At 48.9% G+C, this 17,273-nt stretch overlaps 1 protein-coding gene across 2 annotated transcripts in view; it reads right to left on the minus strand.

Annotated features, from left to right (window-relative positions):
• Nucleotides 1-204: 204 nt before the first annotated feature.
• Nucleotides 205-17,273, minus strand: part of LRRC31 (leucine rich repeat containing 31) — a 39,359-nt gene continuing 22,290 nt past the window's right edge. For both annotated transcript variants that reach the window (XM_029059920.2, XM_029060092.2), the window contains exons 6-9: nucleotides 9,509-9,676; nucleotides 5,847-6,014; nucleotides 3,876-4,043; nucleotides 205-1,048 (exon numbers count right to left, since the gene is read on the minus strand). In XM_029059920.2, the coding sequence (XP_028915753.1) occupies nucleotides 717-1,048; nucleotides 3,876-4,043; nucleotides 5,847-6,014; nucleotides 9,509-9,676 (836 nt within the window). In that variant the 3' untranslated portion in view covers nucleotides 205-716. The remainder of the gene's footprint in view (nucleotides 1,049-3,875; nucleotides 4,044-5,846; nucleotides 6,015-9,508; nucleotides 9,677-17,273) is intronic.

The following is a 17,273-nucleotide window of genomic DNA, read 5'->3' on the forward strand; positions in this document are numbered from 1 at the left end:
TAGGGCACGGAAAGGTTAAGTGACATTCCCAAAGAAATATAGCAGACAAGCGGCGGAGCCGGGTTTAGAACCCAGTTCCTCTGACTCCCAGACCTTGCTCTTTCCACTAGGCCATGCTGCTTCTCGAGAGGGAGAGAGGCAGACGTTTAGGTAAACTTGGTCGAGTCAGTGGGAGGAGAGAGAATCAAAGCGCAGGACTCTAGATTCTAGTCAGAAGCTTTCATCATTACACTTCATTCATTATTTCCGCAATTCCCCAAACAAGCTCTTTGAAAACTTCCCTAGGTTTAGCATGAGGAGTTATGGTCTCAGTTTCAAAATGGATTCACCGCTGGTGAGAGTGTTGGCATTTTGTAGCTTTAAGCCCAGCCGAGGTTTGAATTCACTCAGTTGGGAGTTCCACTCTTGTAGAAGGAATCATCGGTCAAGCAATCGGCGGCATTTATCGAGTTCTTGCTCTCCACAGAGCCCTGTACGAAGCACTTGGGAGAGTTCAGTGGAGGTAGCAGGCAAGAACCCTGTCTTCAAGGAGCTTACGGTGGAATGTTTTTTAGGGTTTAAAATCTCTAGCATTTTTATGCGATGGGTATAACCGTGAGCTCCACGTGGGACGGGGACTGAGTCCAGCCCAATTTTCCTATATCCTCCCCACCCACGGTGCTTAGTACGTTGCCTGGCGCATAGTAAGCGCTTAAATGCCATCATTATTTTCCAGCTCACCGAAACCCGTCATACTCAAAGTGGACATCTCTTTTATGGTCTCGGTTAAAGTATTCCAGGCTTTCCTCCTGAGGGGCTGGGAGAACCCATCTCTGTATCCCTAACTGGGTGAGCATGGTCATTCGAGGCAAGCCATCCAGCAAGTGCCCGAACCAGGCCCCCCCCGGCCGAAACGCCGAGGGGCAAAGGCTGACGTCCAGCTCGTTCAGTTCTTTGAGGACCAGCACAGCCCGGCTGAGCGTGGCCCAGCCTGCGTCGGAGATGCTGTCGTTGTAACTCAGGTCCACTGTCTGCAGTTTGGCCAGGTGGCCCGCTTGGATTACGGATGCTGAAAAACGAAACCGATAGGAGCTTGAAAATAGCCTCAAAAAAACCCCCCAAAAAGCACAACACAGACGCAGACACACACGCTTCTCCCTCTCCCTTCTGCGTCACCCTGACTTGCTCCCTTTATTCATCATTTATTTCTATTAATGTTCGTCTCTGCCTCTAGGCTGTAAACTCTTTGTGGGCAGGGAATGTGTCGGTTTATTGTCACAGTGTGCTCTCTCAAGCACTTAGTGATAATGTCGGTATTTGTCAAGCGCTTACCGTGTGCCAAGCACCGTTCTAAGCACTGGGTAGATACAAGGTCATTAGGTTGTCCCTCGTGGGGCTCACAGTCTTCATCCCCATTTTACAGATGAGGAAACTGAACCACAGAGAAGTTGAGTGACTTGCCCAAAGTCACCCAGCTGATAAGTGGCGGAGCCGGGATTAGAACCCACGACTTCTGACTCCCAAGCCCGGGCTCTTTCCACTGAGCCACGCTGCTTCTCATACAGTGCTTTGCACACAGTAAGCGCTCAATAAATACTACTGAATGAATGAATACACAAACACACACACGGATGGGAAATTTCAGAAACCTGAATGGTTATAGCCCTTTTTAAAAATTTGTTAAGCACCTACTACGTGCCAGCTGCTGCACTAAGTGCAGGGACAGATCTGAGACAATCAGGTTGGATGCAGTTCTGCCCCCCATGGGCCTCAGGGTCTTCATTCGCATTTCACGGTGAGGTAACTGAGGCTCAGAGCATTTAAGTGATCTGCCCAAGGTCACACAGCAGAGCTGGGATTAGAACCCAGGTCCTCGGACTCCCAGGCCCGTGCTCTTTCCACTGAGCCGCTCTGCTTCTCATTTCTGCTCCCTTCTACATTCGAGAAAGTGGGCAGTTTCCACTCATAGTTCGAGGCCTGGTGGCTAGAGCCCGGGCCTGGGAGTCAGAAGGTCATGGGTTCTAATCCCGGCTCCACCGTTTGTCTGCTGGGTGACCTTGGGCCAGTCACTTCACTTCTCTGGACCTCAGCGACCTCATCTGTACAATGGGGATTGAGACCGTGAGCCCCACGTGGGACAGGGACTGTGTCCGACCCGGTTTCCTTGTATCCACCCCAGTGCTTAGTACGACGCCTGGCACATAGTGAGCGCTCAACAAATATCACAGTTATTATTAACTATATGCACATCTGCAAACTCACATTTACGCAGCAGGTTTACCCTAAATAGGAATAGCTGACCTACTTGCCACCGGTCTTAATAATAATAATAATAACAATGGTGGTATCTGTTAAGCGCTTACTCTGTGCAGAGCACCGTTCTAAGCTCTGGGGGAGATACAGGGTGATCGGGTTGTCCCACGTGAGGCTCACAGTCTTCATCCCTATTTTCCAAATGAGGGAACTGAGGCGCAGAGAAGTGAAGTGACTTGCCCACAGTCACACGGCTGCCAAGTAGCGGAGTCCGGTTTCGAACCCATGACCTCCGACTCCCAAGCCCGGGCTCTTTCCACTGAGCCACGCTGCTTCTCAGTCTTCAGTGCCCGTCTTTCCTCCTGCTTAGACCGCGAGCCCCGTGTGGGTCGGGGTCTATGTCCGACCTGATGATCTTGCATCTACCTCAGTGCTTAGTACAGTGTCTGGCACACAGAAAATGCCTCACAGATGTAATCAGTCAACCATATTGATGAAGGGCTTACCGTAGACTGTACTAAGCTCTAGACTGTGAGCTCACCGTGAGCAGGGATTGTCACTCTTTATTCCACTTTCTCACATGCAGAAGGGAGCAGAAATGAGAAGCACTGTGGCTAGAGAAGCAGAGTGGCTCAGTGGAACGAGCCCGGGCTTGAGAATCAGAGGTCATGAGTTCAAATCCCAGCTCCCCCCGCGTGTCAGCTGTGTGACTTTGGACAAGTCACTTAACTTTTCTGTGCCTCAGTGACCTCATCTGTAAAATGGGAATTAAGACTGTGAGCCCGCCCCCGTGGGACAACCTGATTACCTTGTATCCCACCCAGAGCTTAGAACAGTGCTTGGCACAAACCATTGGCGCTTAACGAATGCCATTATCATTATTTCCCATGCGCTCAGTTCAGTGCTCTGCACACGGTAAGCGCTTAATAAATACGAATGAATGAATGAGAGTATGACATAAAAGTACAACAGACACATCCCCTGCCCATAAGGAGCTTCCATTCTAGGAAGGGAGATAGACATTAATGTAAATAAATTAATTACAGCTATAATAGTAATACTGGCGGTGCAACGGCTTAAAGCACCAGACCTGGGAGAAGCAGTGTGGCCTAGTGGATAGAGCACGAGCCCGGGAGTCAGAAGGACCTGGGTTTTAATCCCACCCTCTCCGCTGGTCTGCCGTGTGACCTTTGGCAGGTCACTTCTCTTCTCTGGTCCTCACTGACCTCATCGGTAAAATGCGGATTAAGACCGTGACCCTCATGTGGTACAGGGACTGTGCCCAACCTGATTACCTTGTATTACCCCAGCACTTAGAACAGCGCCCGGTAATAATAATGATAATGTTGGTATTTGTTAAGCGCTTACTACGTGCAGAGCACTGTTCTAAGCGCTGGGGGGGTAGACGCAGGGGAATCGGGCTGTCCCACGTGGGGCTCAGAGTCTTAATGCCCATTTTACAGATGAGGTAACCGACGCACAGAGAAGTGAAGTGACTTGCCCACAGTCACGCAGCTGACCGGGGGCAGAGCCGGGATCCGAACTCATGATCTCTGACTCCAAAACCCGTGCTCTTTCCACTGAGCCATGCTGCTTCTCTATGTAGTCAGCGCTTAACCAATAGCGTAAAAAGAAATACAAACCTAGGAGAGACATATCCTCGGTCTCCAGGTTACAGCTCCTCAGCCTCAGGACCCGAAGGGCGGATGAAAGCTTTAACGTCTCCCAAAGCAGCTTTAGGTTTCCACCAAGGCACTTATTCCAAGAGAGGTCAAATGTCTCCAGTGCGGGAAGGTGAACAGAGGCCTCAGCTGAAAAGATTAACACCGACAACCCCTGCTTACCGGGAGAAATCAAGGGGGCAACGATTAGAGGGAAAGACGCGAGGAGCAGAAGGTGAAGCAATGTGATCCGGTCTAATTTAAGCCAAGAGAGCTGTTACTCTACCTGTCCTCCCGAATCCTACGTTAACTATTTTGGGATGGAATGCTCTCCCACATACCATTCTGTATTAATAATAATAATTCTGGTATTCGTTAAGTGCTTACTTAACAGGGCCGAGCACTGTTCTGAGCGCTGGGGTAGATAATAATAACGTTGATATTTGTTAAGCGCTTACTATGGGCCGAGCACTGTTCTGAGCGCTGGGGTAGATACAGGGGAATCGGGTTGCCCCACGTGGGGCTCACAGTCTTCATCCCCATTTTACAGATGAGGGAACTGAGGCCCAGAGAAGTGAAGTGACTTGCCCACGGTCAGCTGACAAGTGGCAGAGCCGGGATTCGATCCCATGACCTCTGACTCCCAAGCCTGGGCTCTTTCCACTGAGCCACGCTGCTTCCCCTATAATAATAATAATAACGTCAGTATCTGTTAAGCGCTTACTATGTGCCGAGCACTGTTCTAAGCGCTGGGGTAGATACAAGGTAATCAGGTTGTCCCACATGGGGCTCACGGTCTCAATCCCCATTTTACAGATGAGGCAACTGAGGCCCAGAGAGGTGAAGTGACTTGCCCAAGGTCGCACAGCCGACAAGTGGCGGAGCTGGGATTAGAACCCATAACGACATCCTCCAGGGTGAATAGAGCAGGGGCCTGGGAGTCAGAAGGACCAGGGTTCTAATCCTGACTCCGGCACTCACTTGTCCGCTCCGTGACCTTGGGCAAGTCACTTCTCTTGGGAAATCACTAATATATTCTGGCACTCTGCCCTGGTGGCTTGTCTCTCTACAGTACCACATCAGGCAACCGAAATGGGGTGAGGAAGAGATGGCATGGCTTAGCGGGTAGAGCAGAGGCCTGAAAGTCAGAAGGACCTGGGTTCTAATTCCGCTCTGACGCCCGTCTGCTGTGTCACCCTGGGCAAGTCACTGCACTTCTCTGTGCCTCAGATACCTCATCTGTAAAATGGGGATTAAGACCATGAGCCCCATGTGGGACAGGGACTGTGTCAGTGTGGCCTAGTGGATAGAGCAAGGTCCCGAGACTCAGAAGGACCCGGGTTCTAATCCCGGCTCCACCGCTTGTCTGCCGGGTCACCTTGGACCAGCCATTTCACTCCTCTGCGCCTCAGTTCGCTCACCTGTAAAATGGGGTTTAAGACTGTGATCCCCATGTGGGACAGGGACTGTGTCCCACCTGATTACCTTGTATCCGTCTGTCTCCCCCTTTTAGACTGTGAGCCCGTCGTTGGGCAGGGACCGTCTCCACCTGTTGCCGAATTGTACATTCCAAGCGCTCAGTACAGTGCTCAGCACAAAGTGAGCACTCAATAACTACGGCTGAATGAATGAATATCTACCCCAGTGTTTAGAATAGTGCCTACCACATAGTAATTGCTTAACAAACACCATAATCATCATTATTATTATAGTAAGCCCTTAACAGTACCACACTATTAACAGTGCTTGACACATAGTAAGTACTTAACAAATACCATCATCATCACCATGAGAGAAACACATGGCATTTGACTCACGGGGCCTCCCTCCGTAACGACGGAGTAATCGCTGCCTGCAACAGGTTTTGATCCCGACATTCCTAAAGAGATGGACGCTTAAGTTCTCCCCCCAGAGGAAATCGCTTACCCGCGGTCGGTCGGGAAAGTGACTTACCCAGAGCCGCCAGAGATTCGATCCCTAAAGCACATTTGTGGATCAACACCGTCTTCAACTCGGGTAAAAAGCGGAGCCGGCTGAGAAGGGTTTCCAAAGAGCCGCCCGGGTTTCTGTTCGCCGATAAATTCAAGCTCCGGAGACTCGTGAGCAGCGGTATGACCTGGGCTTTAAAACGAGACCCCGTTGACAAACTCGTCGGACACTGGCTCACAGAAATCGCTGGGTTGGTTGGTGCCCCAAAGCTACCGTTTTGCTTTTCTATAAATAACAACGAAAAGACGATTGGGCCAAAAAAAAGTTTCATCTATTCTGCATGTGTTGGGAAGGCAGAATCTATTTTCATTTCCTGCCCTTCTATTATTGAGCAGAATGAGAAAAAGGATCTCCGGATAATTGTCGAGTTTCCCACAGTCTTTCCGTTCACCATAAAAGCTATCCGGTAGCGACTGGGCTCAGGCCAGTTGGTTTTTAAGAATACATTCTGTCAGGATAGTGACAGGCCTCTGGAAAATTACACCGTCCTCTTTTAGGAAGACAGCGAGAACATGGATTCAACGCAGATTGTCTTCTTAGTTTGAGGAAGGCTTGAAAATGCTAGAATGGTGATGCCACAAGAGCTAAGGAGAACTTGACTCCAACTCATCCGTAAACCTCGACAAGGAACTCACGTCTGGTTTTGTTTTCAGGTTTTCCGAAGAGATGGGGGCTTTTCTTTGCAACTGTGCCCGCAGACCCTTCCGCAGAGCTCCCTCAAAAGCCTACGGAGCCTGAATGAAAACATTCTGGGTTTGAGATCCCACGGCTCGTGTCTCGATCCCACGGTCCTCTAGACCGTTAGCTCGTTGTGGGCAGGGAACGTGGCTACCAACCCCGTTCTACTGTATTCTTCCAAGCGCTCGGTACAGTGCCCACAGTCCGAGCTCAATAAATGCCATCGATTGATTGATTAGAAAGTCTGAGAAGAGCTCAGCAATGAAGGATGAAAGTCAACGCCACAGGGCATTTATTGCCGTCTTGTCTTTCACGTTGCTTCTGTGGTTTTCTATTTCACCTTTCCTTATGTATTTGCAATCACCAATCCCCCTCAATTTTGGATGGTGAGCTCTTTGGAGCCAAAGACCGGGTCTAATTCTTACCTGTGTCCTTTTTTCCCTGACGCTTAGAACACAGTAGGCTCTCTTACCACTATTAGTATCAGTCAATTAATGGTATTGATTTTGAGTGCTTCTTGTGTGCACAGCACTGAAGAACTGCTTGGAATAATAATAATCATAATGATAATTGTGGTATTTGTTAAGCACTTACTGCATACCAGGTCCCTGTCCCACATGGGGCTCACAGTCTTAATCCCCATTTTCCAGATGAGGTCACTGAGGCCCAGAAAAGTGAAGTGACCTGCCCGAGGTCACACAGCAGACAAGTGGCAGAGCCAGGATTAGAAATTAGGTCCTTCTGACTCCCAGGCCCAAAGGGGTTACAGTGTACAGGGTGGAGAGAGGCACTGAACGACCTCTACTGTCCCCGGTGCAGGGGATTGGGGGAAAAGGAGTTGGGGGCTCATATGCTTTGGGGAAGATGCAAAGAAATAAATTTTGGCTTAGGGATGTCCTCAGAACCCAGCTCATCGGGGTCCTTCTCTGGCTCTGCCTCATTGAATTCCCATGGAAGACAAAGGCATCTTTACTAGGACAAGAAGCAGCATAGCCTAGTGGTAAGAACACAAGCCTGGGAGTTAGAAGGACCTGGGTTCTAATCCCGCCTCCACCGCTTGTCTGCTGTGTGAGCTTGGGCAAGTCACCTACCTTCTCATCGCCTCGGTTCCCTCATCGGCAAAATGGGGATTCAGTGTCTTGTCTCCCTCCTACTTAGACTGTGAGTCCTTTGCGGGATTATCCTGTATCCATCCCAGAGCTTAATTCAGTGCTTGGCCTATGGTAATAATAATATAATTGTGGTTGTCAGTGCCAGGCTCTGTACTAAGAGCTGGGGGATACAATCAAATCAGGTTGGACACAGCCCCTGTCCCACGTGGGGCTCAAAGTCCCAATCCCCATTTTACAGACGAGGGAACTGAGGCCCGTGGAAGTGAAGTGACTTGCCCAAGGTCACATAGCAGACAAGTGGTGGAGCGGGGATGGGAAGCAGCATGGCGTAGGGACTGGGAGTCAGAAGGTCAGGTGTTCTAATCTCGGGTCTGCTGTGTGACCTTGGTCAAGTCACTTCATTTCCCTGGGCCTCAGTTACCTCATCTGTAAAATGAAGATTGATTCTGTGAGCCCCACGTGGGACAGGGACTGTGTCCAACCCGATTTGATTGTATCCACTCCAGTGACTGGTACACTGCCTGGCACATAGTAAGTGTTTAACAAATACCATAACAATAATAATAATAAGAAGAATAATAACCTTCTGACTCCCAGGCCCCTTCTCTATTCACTACGCCATGCTGCATCTCAAAGTAAGCGCTTAACTAATTCCACAATTATGATTGTTATTATTATTACACTGTCACCGAAAGAACAGGTCACATGCGCCCACGACTGAGAGCCTCACGGGGGACAAGCTGATTACTTAGTGTCTACCCCAGCGCTTAAAACAGTGCTTGGCACATAGTAAGCCCTTAACAGATACCAAGATTATTATTATTAAGATAGGGGGCTTCCTCTACCTGTTTCTTTTCCTGCCCTTGCACATCCAGGAATATAAAGCTCGATCACTCTGGATTTGCCCTGCCTTTCCTCTTGCTCTGCACACCTCCATAGCAGAAGCACCTGCGAGCTAATCTCAGGCTGTAGGTCAGTGTTTACTAGACATTGACTTTTTTAAAAAAGGCTTCAATTTGCAAGGCGGAAATAGCCTCTGGACTGTAAGCTCCTTGTGGGAGGGGAACGTGTCTACCAGCTTGGTTTTACTGTACTCGACCAAGCAACGGTGATCGTGATGGTATCTGTTAAGAGGAGCAGCGTGGCTCAGTGGAAAGAGCCCGGGCTTGGGAGTCAGAGGTCCATAGGTTCGAATCCCGGCTCTGCCACTTGGCAGCTGTGTGACTGTGGACAAGTCACTTCACTTCTCTGGGCCTCATTTACCTCATCTGTAAAAATGGGGATTAACTGTGAGCCTCACGTGGGACGAACTGAGTACCCTGTATCTACCCCAGTGCTTAGAACAGCGGTCTGCACATAGTAAGCGCTTAACAAATACCAACGTTATTATTATTAAGCGCTTATTATGGGCCAGGCACTGTTCTAGGCGCTGGGTAGATACAAGATAGTTGGGATGGATAGGGTCCCTGTCCCTCGTAGGGCTCACGGTCTTAATCCCCATTTTACAGATGAGGGAGCTGAGGCACAGAGAAGCTAAATGACTTGCCAGTGTCACACAGCAGACAAGTAGAGGAGCTGGAATTAGAACCCATGACCTTCTGACTCCCAGGCCTATGCTCTTAAATCCACTAGATATAAGATATCGTTTAGACTGTGAGCCTGTCGTTGGGAGGGATTGTCTCTATCTGTTGCCGTAATTGTCCATTCCAAGCACTTAGTACAGTGCTCTGCACATAGTAAGCGCCCAATAAATATGATTGAATGAATGAATCCACTAGGCCATGGGGCTCTGCACACAGTACGCGCTCAAAAAATAGGACTGATTGAGAGTCTTACTCAGAGAGTCTATGTCTTCTTCTGACAAGCGACACCGGTGAAGATCCAGAACTTGGAGGTGCTTCAGTTTGGCCAGGTGAGTTGTCGACTCTTTAAATCCTCCTCTCACCTTTTTGTTGCACGAGAGGTCCAACTTCCTTAACTCAGGCAAGTAACCCAAAGTGGAATCTGAAAAGAAAATGTAAATCTCATTGCCTTGAAATACACATGCCAGAAGGAAATTGAGATAGGAAATGAAACCTAGTCAATTTTAGGTCTCAAAAGAGAAATGGGGGAGTAACCCTGTTTTCTTTTTTTTTTCCCTCATCAATCATTCATTATAATGGTGGTATTTGTTAAGCGTTTACTATGTGCAAAGCACTGCTCTAAGCGCTGGGGGGATACAAGGCGAGCAGGTTGTCCCACGTAGGGCTCACGGTCTTAATCCCCATTTTACAGATGAGGTAACTGAGGCACAGAGAAGTTAAGTGACCTGCCCGCCGTCACAGAGCTGGCAAGCGGCAGAGAGTATTCACTGAGTGCTAAGCACTGTCCTGAGCACTTTGGAATCTGTTCCTTGGCCAGGTCCTCAAGACTGTAAACTCACTGTGGGCAGGGAACGTGTCTGCCAACTCTGTTGTAATGTACTCTCCCAAGCGCTTAGTACAGTGTTCTTTCCATTGTAAGTGCTCAATAAATACCACCGATGACAAAGGAGCCAACCATCTAATTGAGGAGGCAGACAAAATGATCTCGAAATATTGGGAGTAAGAAAAAGGAAAAGGATTTTCATCTCAGCTCCACCACTTGTCTTCTGTGTGACCTTGGGCAAGTCACTTAACTTCTCCATCCCTCAGTTCCCTCACCTGTAAAATGGGGATTTAGACTGCGAGCCCTCTGTGTCCAATCCGATTATCTAGTATCTGCCCCAGCACTTAGAACGGTGCCTGGCACACATTAAGCACTTAACAAATGCCATAATTATTTTCATTATTGTTACCAACAAGAGGGTATTTTGACTAAGTCCGGATGAAATAGCTGAATAATATATACATAAGTACAGTGGATGAGCATAATCGATCAATCAACTAATCGGTGGTATTTGCCGAGCACTTACTATGAGCAGAGCACTGTACTAAGAGCATGGGAGAGTACGGTGCAAAACAGTAGATATAGACAATCCCTGCCCATAAGAAGATTACAGGGCTATAAAGGGGGAGCCTCCAGATTAGAGAGGCATAATCAATCAATCTTATTTATTGAGTGCTTACTGTGTGCAGAGCACTGTATTCCGTGCTTGAGAAAGTACAATATAACCGAGTTGGTAGACAGGTTTCCTGCCCACAAGAAGGAGAGCACACAAAGACTAAGGACGGCTGTTTCGTTGAAGCGATTTGAGGTGTTGGGGATTTATCAAGGGTGGGAGGTGGAGTAGGGGTTTGAAGATGAGAATCATCTTGAGGTTGATCTTGCTCTTGATACCGATCATCTGGAATCATGATCTTGTGGATTGGAGAGGCAGGGAGTGGGAGGGACTTCCAGGCCGGGAGAACAAGGTGAGCGAGCTGTGGGAGGTGGGAAAATCGAAAGGGCTTTTGCTCGTCGCGGTGGGAAATGGGCAGCGACTGGAGATTCTTGAGGAGTGGAGGGACGTGTGCAGCGCGACGTTTCAGAAAAATGATACGGGCGGCATTGTGGAGTATAGCTGAAGGGAGAAGAGGCTGGAGTTGACTGATAGACTAATCGAACTGCTCTATGATAAGGGCGAAAACAAGGAACGTGTCCATTTATCGTTATAGTGTACTCTCCCAAGTGCTTAGTACAGTGCTCTGCGCACAGTAAGCACTCAGTAAATACAACTGACTGACTGGCTGGAGAATGGTGAATCTAGGAGATGTTCGTGAGATCCATGTGAGACAGAGATGGTACCCAACTGGGTTATCTCTTTCCTACGCCTGGGCTTAGTACAAGGCTTTGTACATTAGTCAGTGTTGGATGAATATCACAATTATTATTAGTATTATTATTAGCAGTAGTAATAGTAGAGTAGGTGTACAGTTGTTATTTGCACAGTGCTCCGAAAACAGTAAGAATTCAATAAAGACCAACGATCGATTGATTACTGGGAATGTGTCTACCGACTCTGTTATATTGTAATAATAATAATGATGATTATGATGGCATTGGTTAAGCGCTTACTATGTGCCAAGTACCGTTCTAAGCACTGCGGTAGATACTAAGTAATCAGGTTGTCCCACGTGGGGCTAACAGTCTTAATCCCCATTTTATTCATTCATTCAATAGTATTTGTTGAGCGTGTTTTATGTGCAGAGCACTGTACTAAGCGCTTGGAGTGTACAATTCGGCAATAGACAGAGACAATCCCTGCCCAGTGACGGGCTCACGGTCGAAACGGGGGAGACGGACAGCAAAGCAAAACGGAACCGAACGAAACAAGCAGTCTGGCGCAGACATTTACAGCTGAGATAACTGAGTCCCAGAGAAGTGAAGGGACTTGCCCAAAGTCACACAGCTGAAAAGGGGTAGAGCCGGGATTAGAACCCACAACCTCTGACTCCCAAGTCCATGCTCTTTCCACTAAGCCACTCTCCTTCTCCCAAACAGTGATTAGTACCCAGTAAGTGCCCAATTAATACCACTGATTGATTAATTGATTATCATCGTTATGACTGGGTAGAATGTCAGGATTTAATTGACCGTGGTAGTGCGAATGACACCAAGGGTGGACTTCTGGGCCAGAGAGGGTGATGGTGTTAATCGGCGGAGATGTAAATTGGAGGTAGAGGAGTGGTTTAGGGAGAAGAACGGAAAGTTTGGCTTAAAATACGTCGTCGTTTTCCATCAGCTTCATATGTCATTATTGGTTGGCATGATATTCCTTTAAGATATGAATGAGGGCAAAGAAACGACAGCACAAGCAGCATGAGAAGCGGCGGGGCCTAGTGGAAAGAGCACGGCCCTAGGAGTCAGAGGACCTGGATTCTAATCCTGACTCTACCATTTACTTGCTGCTTGACCTTGGGTAAGTCACTCAACTTTTCTGTGCCTCAGTTCCTCAACTGTAAAGTGGGGATAAATTCCTGTTCTCCCTCCTGTTTAGACTGTGAGTCCCACATGAGACAGGAACTGTAGCCAACCTGATGAACTTGTACCTACCCCAGTGTTTAGAACAGAGCTTCACACGTATTAACGGTTTAAAAAATATCGTAATATCATAAATAGCTTAATAATAAAACATCATAATAAAAGGTTCCCTGACATTCATTCATTCAATAGTATTTATTGAGCGCTTACCATGTGCAGAGCACTATACTAAGCGCTTGGAATGTACAAATCGGTAACAGATAGAGACAGTTTAGGGGACACTCAATCCTTAAAATAGCCGATAAACTGACAGACAGATGGGGGGTTGTGGAAGAGGCAGGAGAACCATGGTTTCCCTTTCTGTTGCTATTTTGAGATTCGGGGGGTGTCCGAAATGGCACCAACTATTTTCTTGGCCTTCAGAGTCCTGATCTCCTCTCAAGATGGCAAAATGAACTGTGACGGTCTGTTTCAAGCAAAGGGGAAAGGGATAAATTCAGCAAACCGACGGGCAAAAACCCCCTCTCAGGGTCGCACCTGGAGAGTTTCCGGTCCTCTCCCAGTCTCGACTACGAGAGGAAGAGTCAGGCAGAGGCCTGTCCGTTCCATTCCTAGCTTGGCCAGTGGCCGGCGAGGGGAAGGCCACCTGCTACAAGTCAAAACTCACCTGTGCCGGGCAGCAGCGGCACGGGAGAGAGTCGAGGATGGACACTCAATTGAACTGCACGGAAGGAAGCAGTGGTGGTAAACCACTTCCATGTTTTCACCAAGAAAACTCTCCGGATCCACTACCAGAACGGTTCCAGATGGAGGCGGGGCGTTCCGGAAGAGATGTGTCTACGGCGTCGCTGTGGGTCGGACACGACTCGAAAGCATAAGACAACGACAGCAACAGGGAAAAAAACCTCTTCATTTTACTCCTACCTAAACGGACCCCCATATTTTTTGCTGTTTTGGATTTTGTTTTATTTTTTCTCCCTTTGTTGGTATATTCCCAAATCTCTAACCTTTAATAAACTCACCTTTTCGTGGTATTTGTTAAGTGGTGTGCCAGCCACTGTTCTAAGCACTGGGGTAGAGACAAGGTAATCAGGTTGGACGCAGTCCCTGCCCCACGCGGGGCTCACAGTCTTAATGCCCATGTTACAGATGAGGTCACTGAGGCCCAGAGAAGTGAAGTGATTTGCCCAAAGTCACACAGCAGACAGGTGGCAGAGCTGGCATTAGAATCCAGGTCCTTCTGACTCTCGGGCCTGTGTTCTATCCACCGGGTCACACTGCTTCACCACAGCTCATAGTGGGCAGGGAAGATGTCTACCAACTCTGCTGTATTTTACTCTCCCAAGCGCTTAATACAGTGCTTTGCACACAGTGAGTGCTCCTTAAATACCATGGAAGAGAAGCGGCGTGGCTCAGTGGAAAGAGCGTGGGCTGGGAAGTCAGAGATCGTGGGTTCTAATCCTGGCTCCACCACTTGTCAGCCGGATGACTTTGGGCAAGTTTAACTTCTCTGGGCCTCAGTTCCCTCATCTATAAAATGGGCGTTAAGACTGTGAGCCCCGCGTGGGACAACCTGATCACCTTGTAACCTCCCCAGTGCTTATGACAGTGCTTTGCACAGAGTAAGCATTTAACAAATGCCATCCTTATTATGATGACGATGAAAATGACGATCACACAGTGAGAGGCACATTCCCAGGGCCTGGGAGTCAGAAGGTCATGGGTTCTAATCCTGGCTCTGCCACTTTTCTGCTGTGTGGCCTTGGGCAAGTCACTTCACTTCTCTGGACCTCAAGTCCCTTTTCAGTGGAAAGAGCTTGGGCTTTGGTGTCAGGGGTCGTGAGTTCGAATCCCAGCTCTGCCACTTAGCTGTGTGACTGTGGGCAAGTCACTTACCTTCTCTCTGCCTCCGTTCCCTCATCTGTAAAATGGGGATTAAGACCGTGAGCCCCACGTGGGACAACCTGATCCCCCTGTGTCTACCCCAGCGCTTAGAACAGTGCTCTGCCCATAGTGAGCGCTTAACAAATACCAACATTATTAATATGGGGATTAACACTGTGAGCTCCACTGTGAGTCCCACCTGACTGGCTTATGTCCACCCCAGCGCTTAGCACAGTGGCTGGCACGTAGTAAGTGCTTAGGAAATCGTGGGGAGTCCACAACAAGCTGCCTTGTTAGTGGCTGTTTGTGATCCCACAAACAATAAGAAGGAAGAGACTGGCGAAGGCACTGATGGGCTCTACCTGAGACAGGTGATTGCTGGATTGGGGGGGGGGGGACGGAGGATGGAGGGAGGCGGGACTTTCTCGCTCCCTGTTCTACCCTGTAACGGGCCTGGACCAGTCAGTGACTGCCACATAGAGTCACAGCTGCCATGCCTAAGGCAGATAAAAGGTGGCTGCTTGGCACTGTGGGGGGCGTCCCAGCTCTGCCGCTTGCCAGCTTTGTGACTGGGGGGCCAGTCACTTAACTCCTCTGTGCCTCGGTTCCCTCATCTGTAAAAATGGGGATTAAAACTGTGAGCCCCACGTGGGACAACCTGATCACCTGGTACCCCCCAGCGCTTAGAACAGTGCTTGGCACATAGTAAGCGCTTAACAAACACCAACGTTAGTATTATCTGGAAGCAGCACGAAGGAGTCAGAAGCACGCAGAGAACCCAGAAAGGAGCACGCTGAGAGCAGCACTTGGAAATAGAAAGACGAAGCATCGGCAGAACGGGCTCCTCTGACCACAGGCTGGTATCGGACCCTTGGCGGAGTGGAGTGAGTGTGTGTATGTGTCACTCCCTTGCGCTCTGGTAAAACTAAGTAAAAGACTTTCCGCCGTCACCTTGGTGATGAGAGGTGTGGTTCGACTCCTTCTACGTGTCACCAAAGCTCCTCCGGTCCAGAGGGGTCCTGGTTGGTACGAGCTGGGGGCTCGCAGCACACAAATACCATAATTTATTCTACGGTGGCACCCAGCAGCGGTCGTGCATTGGTGGCTAGTAGAGATGTTTGGTTAATAATGACGAAAATAATAATGGTACTTGTTGAGGACATACTATGTGCCAAGCACTGTTCTAAGCACTGGAGTAGATACAAGTTAATCGGGTTGGACACGGTCCCTGGCCCACATAAAATGTAAATAAATAAATAAATGTTGGTATTTGTTAAGCGCTCACTATGTGCCGAGCACCGTTCTAAGCGCTGGGGTAGACACAGGGGAACCGGGTCGTCCCACGTGGGGCTCACAGTCTTAATCCCCATTTTACAGATGAGGTAACCGAGGCACCGAGAAGTTAAGTGACGTGCCCAAAGTCACACAGCTGACGAGTGGCCGAGCCGGGATCCGAACCCATGACCTCTGACTCCAGAGCCCGTGCTCTTTCCACTGAGCCACGCTGCTTCACATGGGGCTCACAGTCCTAATTCCTATTTCACAGTGGAGGTAACTGAGGCCCAGAGAAGTGAAGGGACTTGCCTGAGGTCCCACAGCAAACAAGTGACAGAGCTGGGATTAGAACCCAGGTCTTTCTGATTCCCAGGATGGGCTCTAGCCTAAGCCATGTTGGTTTATTGAGCAACTGCTGTCCCCACTGTCCCTTCCAGCTGTAACGCTGGTCACACAGGCCTAAGGCAAGAGAAAACCGTGAGTCAATAATAATAATAATAATAGTGCTATTTAAGTGCCCACTCTGTGCCTGGCATCATATTAAGCGCTGGGATAGATACAAGACAAACGGGTCCCTCGTAGGGCTCACAGCCCAAGTAGGAAAGTGAACGGGGATTGAATTTCTATTTTGTGGATGATGAAACCAAGACCCAGAGAAGTGAAGCAACTTGCCCGAGGTCACCCAGCGGACAAGTGGCGGACTGAGATTAGAACCCAGGCCCTCTGACTCCTGGGCCCGAGGTCTGTCCACTAGGCCATGCTTCTTCTCTATTCTGCCCTGAATCTAAATCCTGTATCGCTAGGGAACTCCGAATCAGCTAGTTGCAGGGGAGGTGCTTGATCAATCAATCAATCAAGGTGGCATTTACTGAGTGCAGAACACTGTACTAAGTGCTTGGAAGGGTACAACGTGATAGAGTTTGTAGTCGGACTCCCTGCCCACAAGGAGCATGATGACAGAACAGCCCTATTTATAAATATATCGGTCAACGTTTTGAGAAAAGCCCTAGAAAAGTTTCCCTAATAATGATTAACAATAATAACGATATTTGTTAGGCACTTACTATGTTCCAGGCACTGTACTGAGCACTGGCTACAAGCCAATCAAGTAGGACACAGTCCCTGTCCTACATGGGGCTCATAGTCTCAATCCTCATTTTAAAGATGAGGTGACTGAGGCACAGAGAAGTGAAGTAATTTGCCCAACATCACACAGCAGGCGAGTGGAGGAGCTGGAATTAGAACCCATGACCTTCTGACTCCCAGGCCCGTGCTCTAGCCACTGAGCCATGGTGCTTCACATGATACCCTAATGTGTGTCCTTCCCCCTCTTCATCGCCCTTGCCCCAGCCCACAGAGGGGCCGAATCTCATCATCAGCCTCAGTGTGTCCAGCATGGGTATAAGCACAGGTCTGGGACCCCGGAGATATGCGTTCTAAATCCCCGTTCTGCCACTTGCTTGCTGTGTGACTTGGACAAATCGCTTAACTTCTCGGGGCCTCGGTTTCTTCAGCTGCAAAA

This window comes from Ornithorhynchus anatinus, chromosome 1 (assembly GCF_004115215.2).
Source record: "Ornithorhynchus anatinus isolate Pmale09 chromosome 1, mOrnAna1.pri.v4, whole genome shotgun sequence".
Taxonomy (NCBI): Eukaryota; Metazoa; Chordata; class Mammalia; order Monotremata; family Ornithorhynchidae; genus Ornithorhynchus; species Ornithorhynchus anatinus.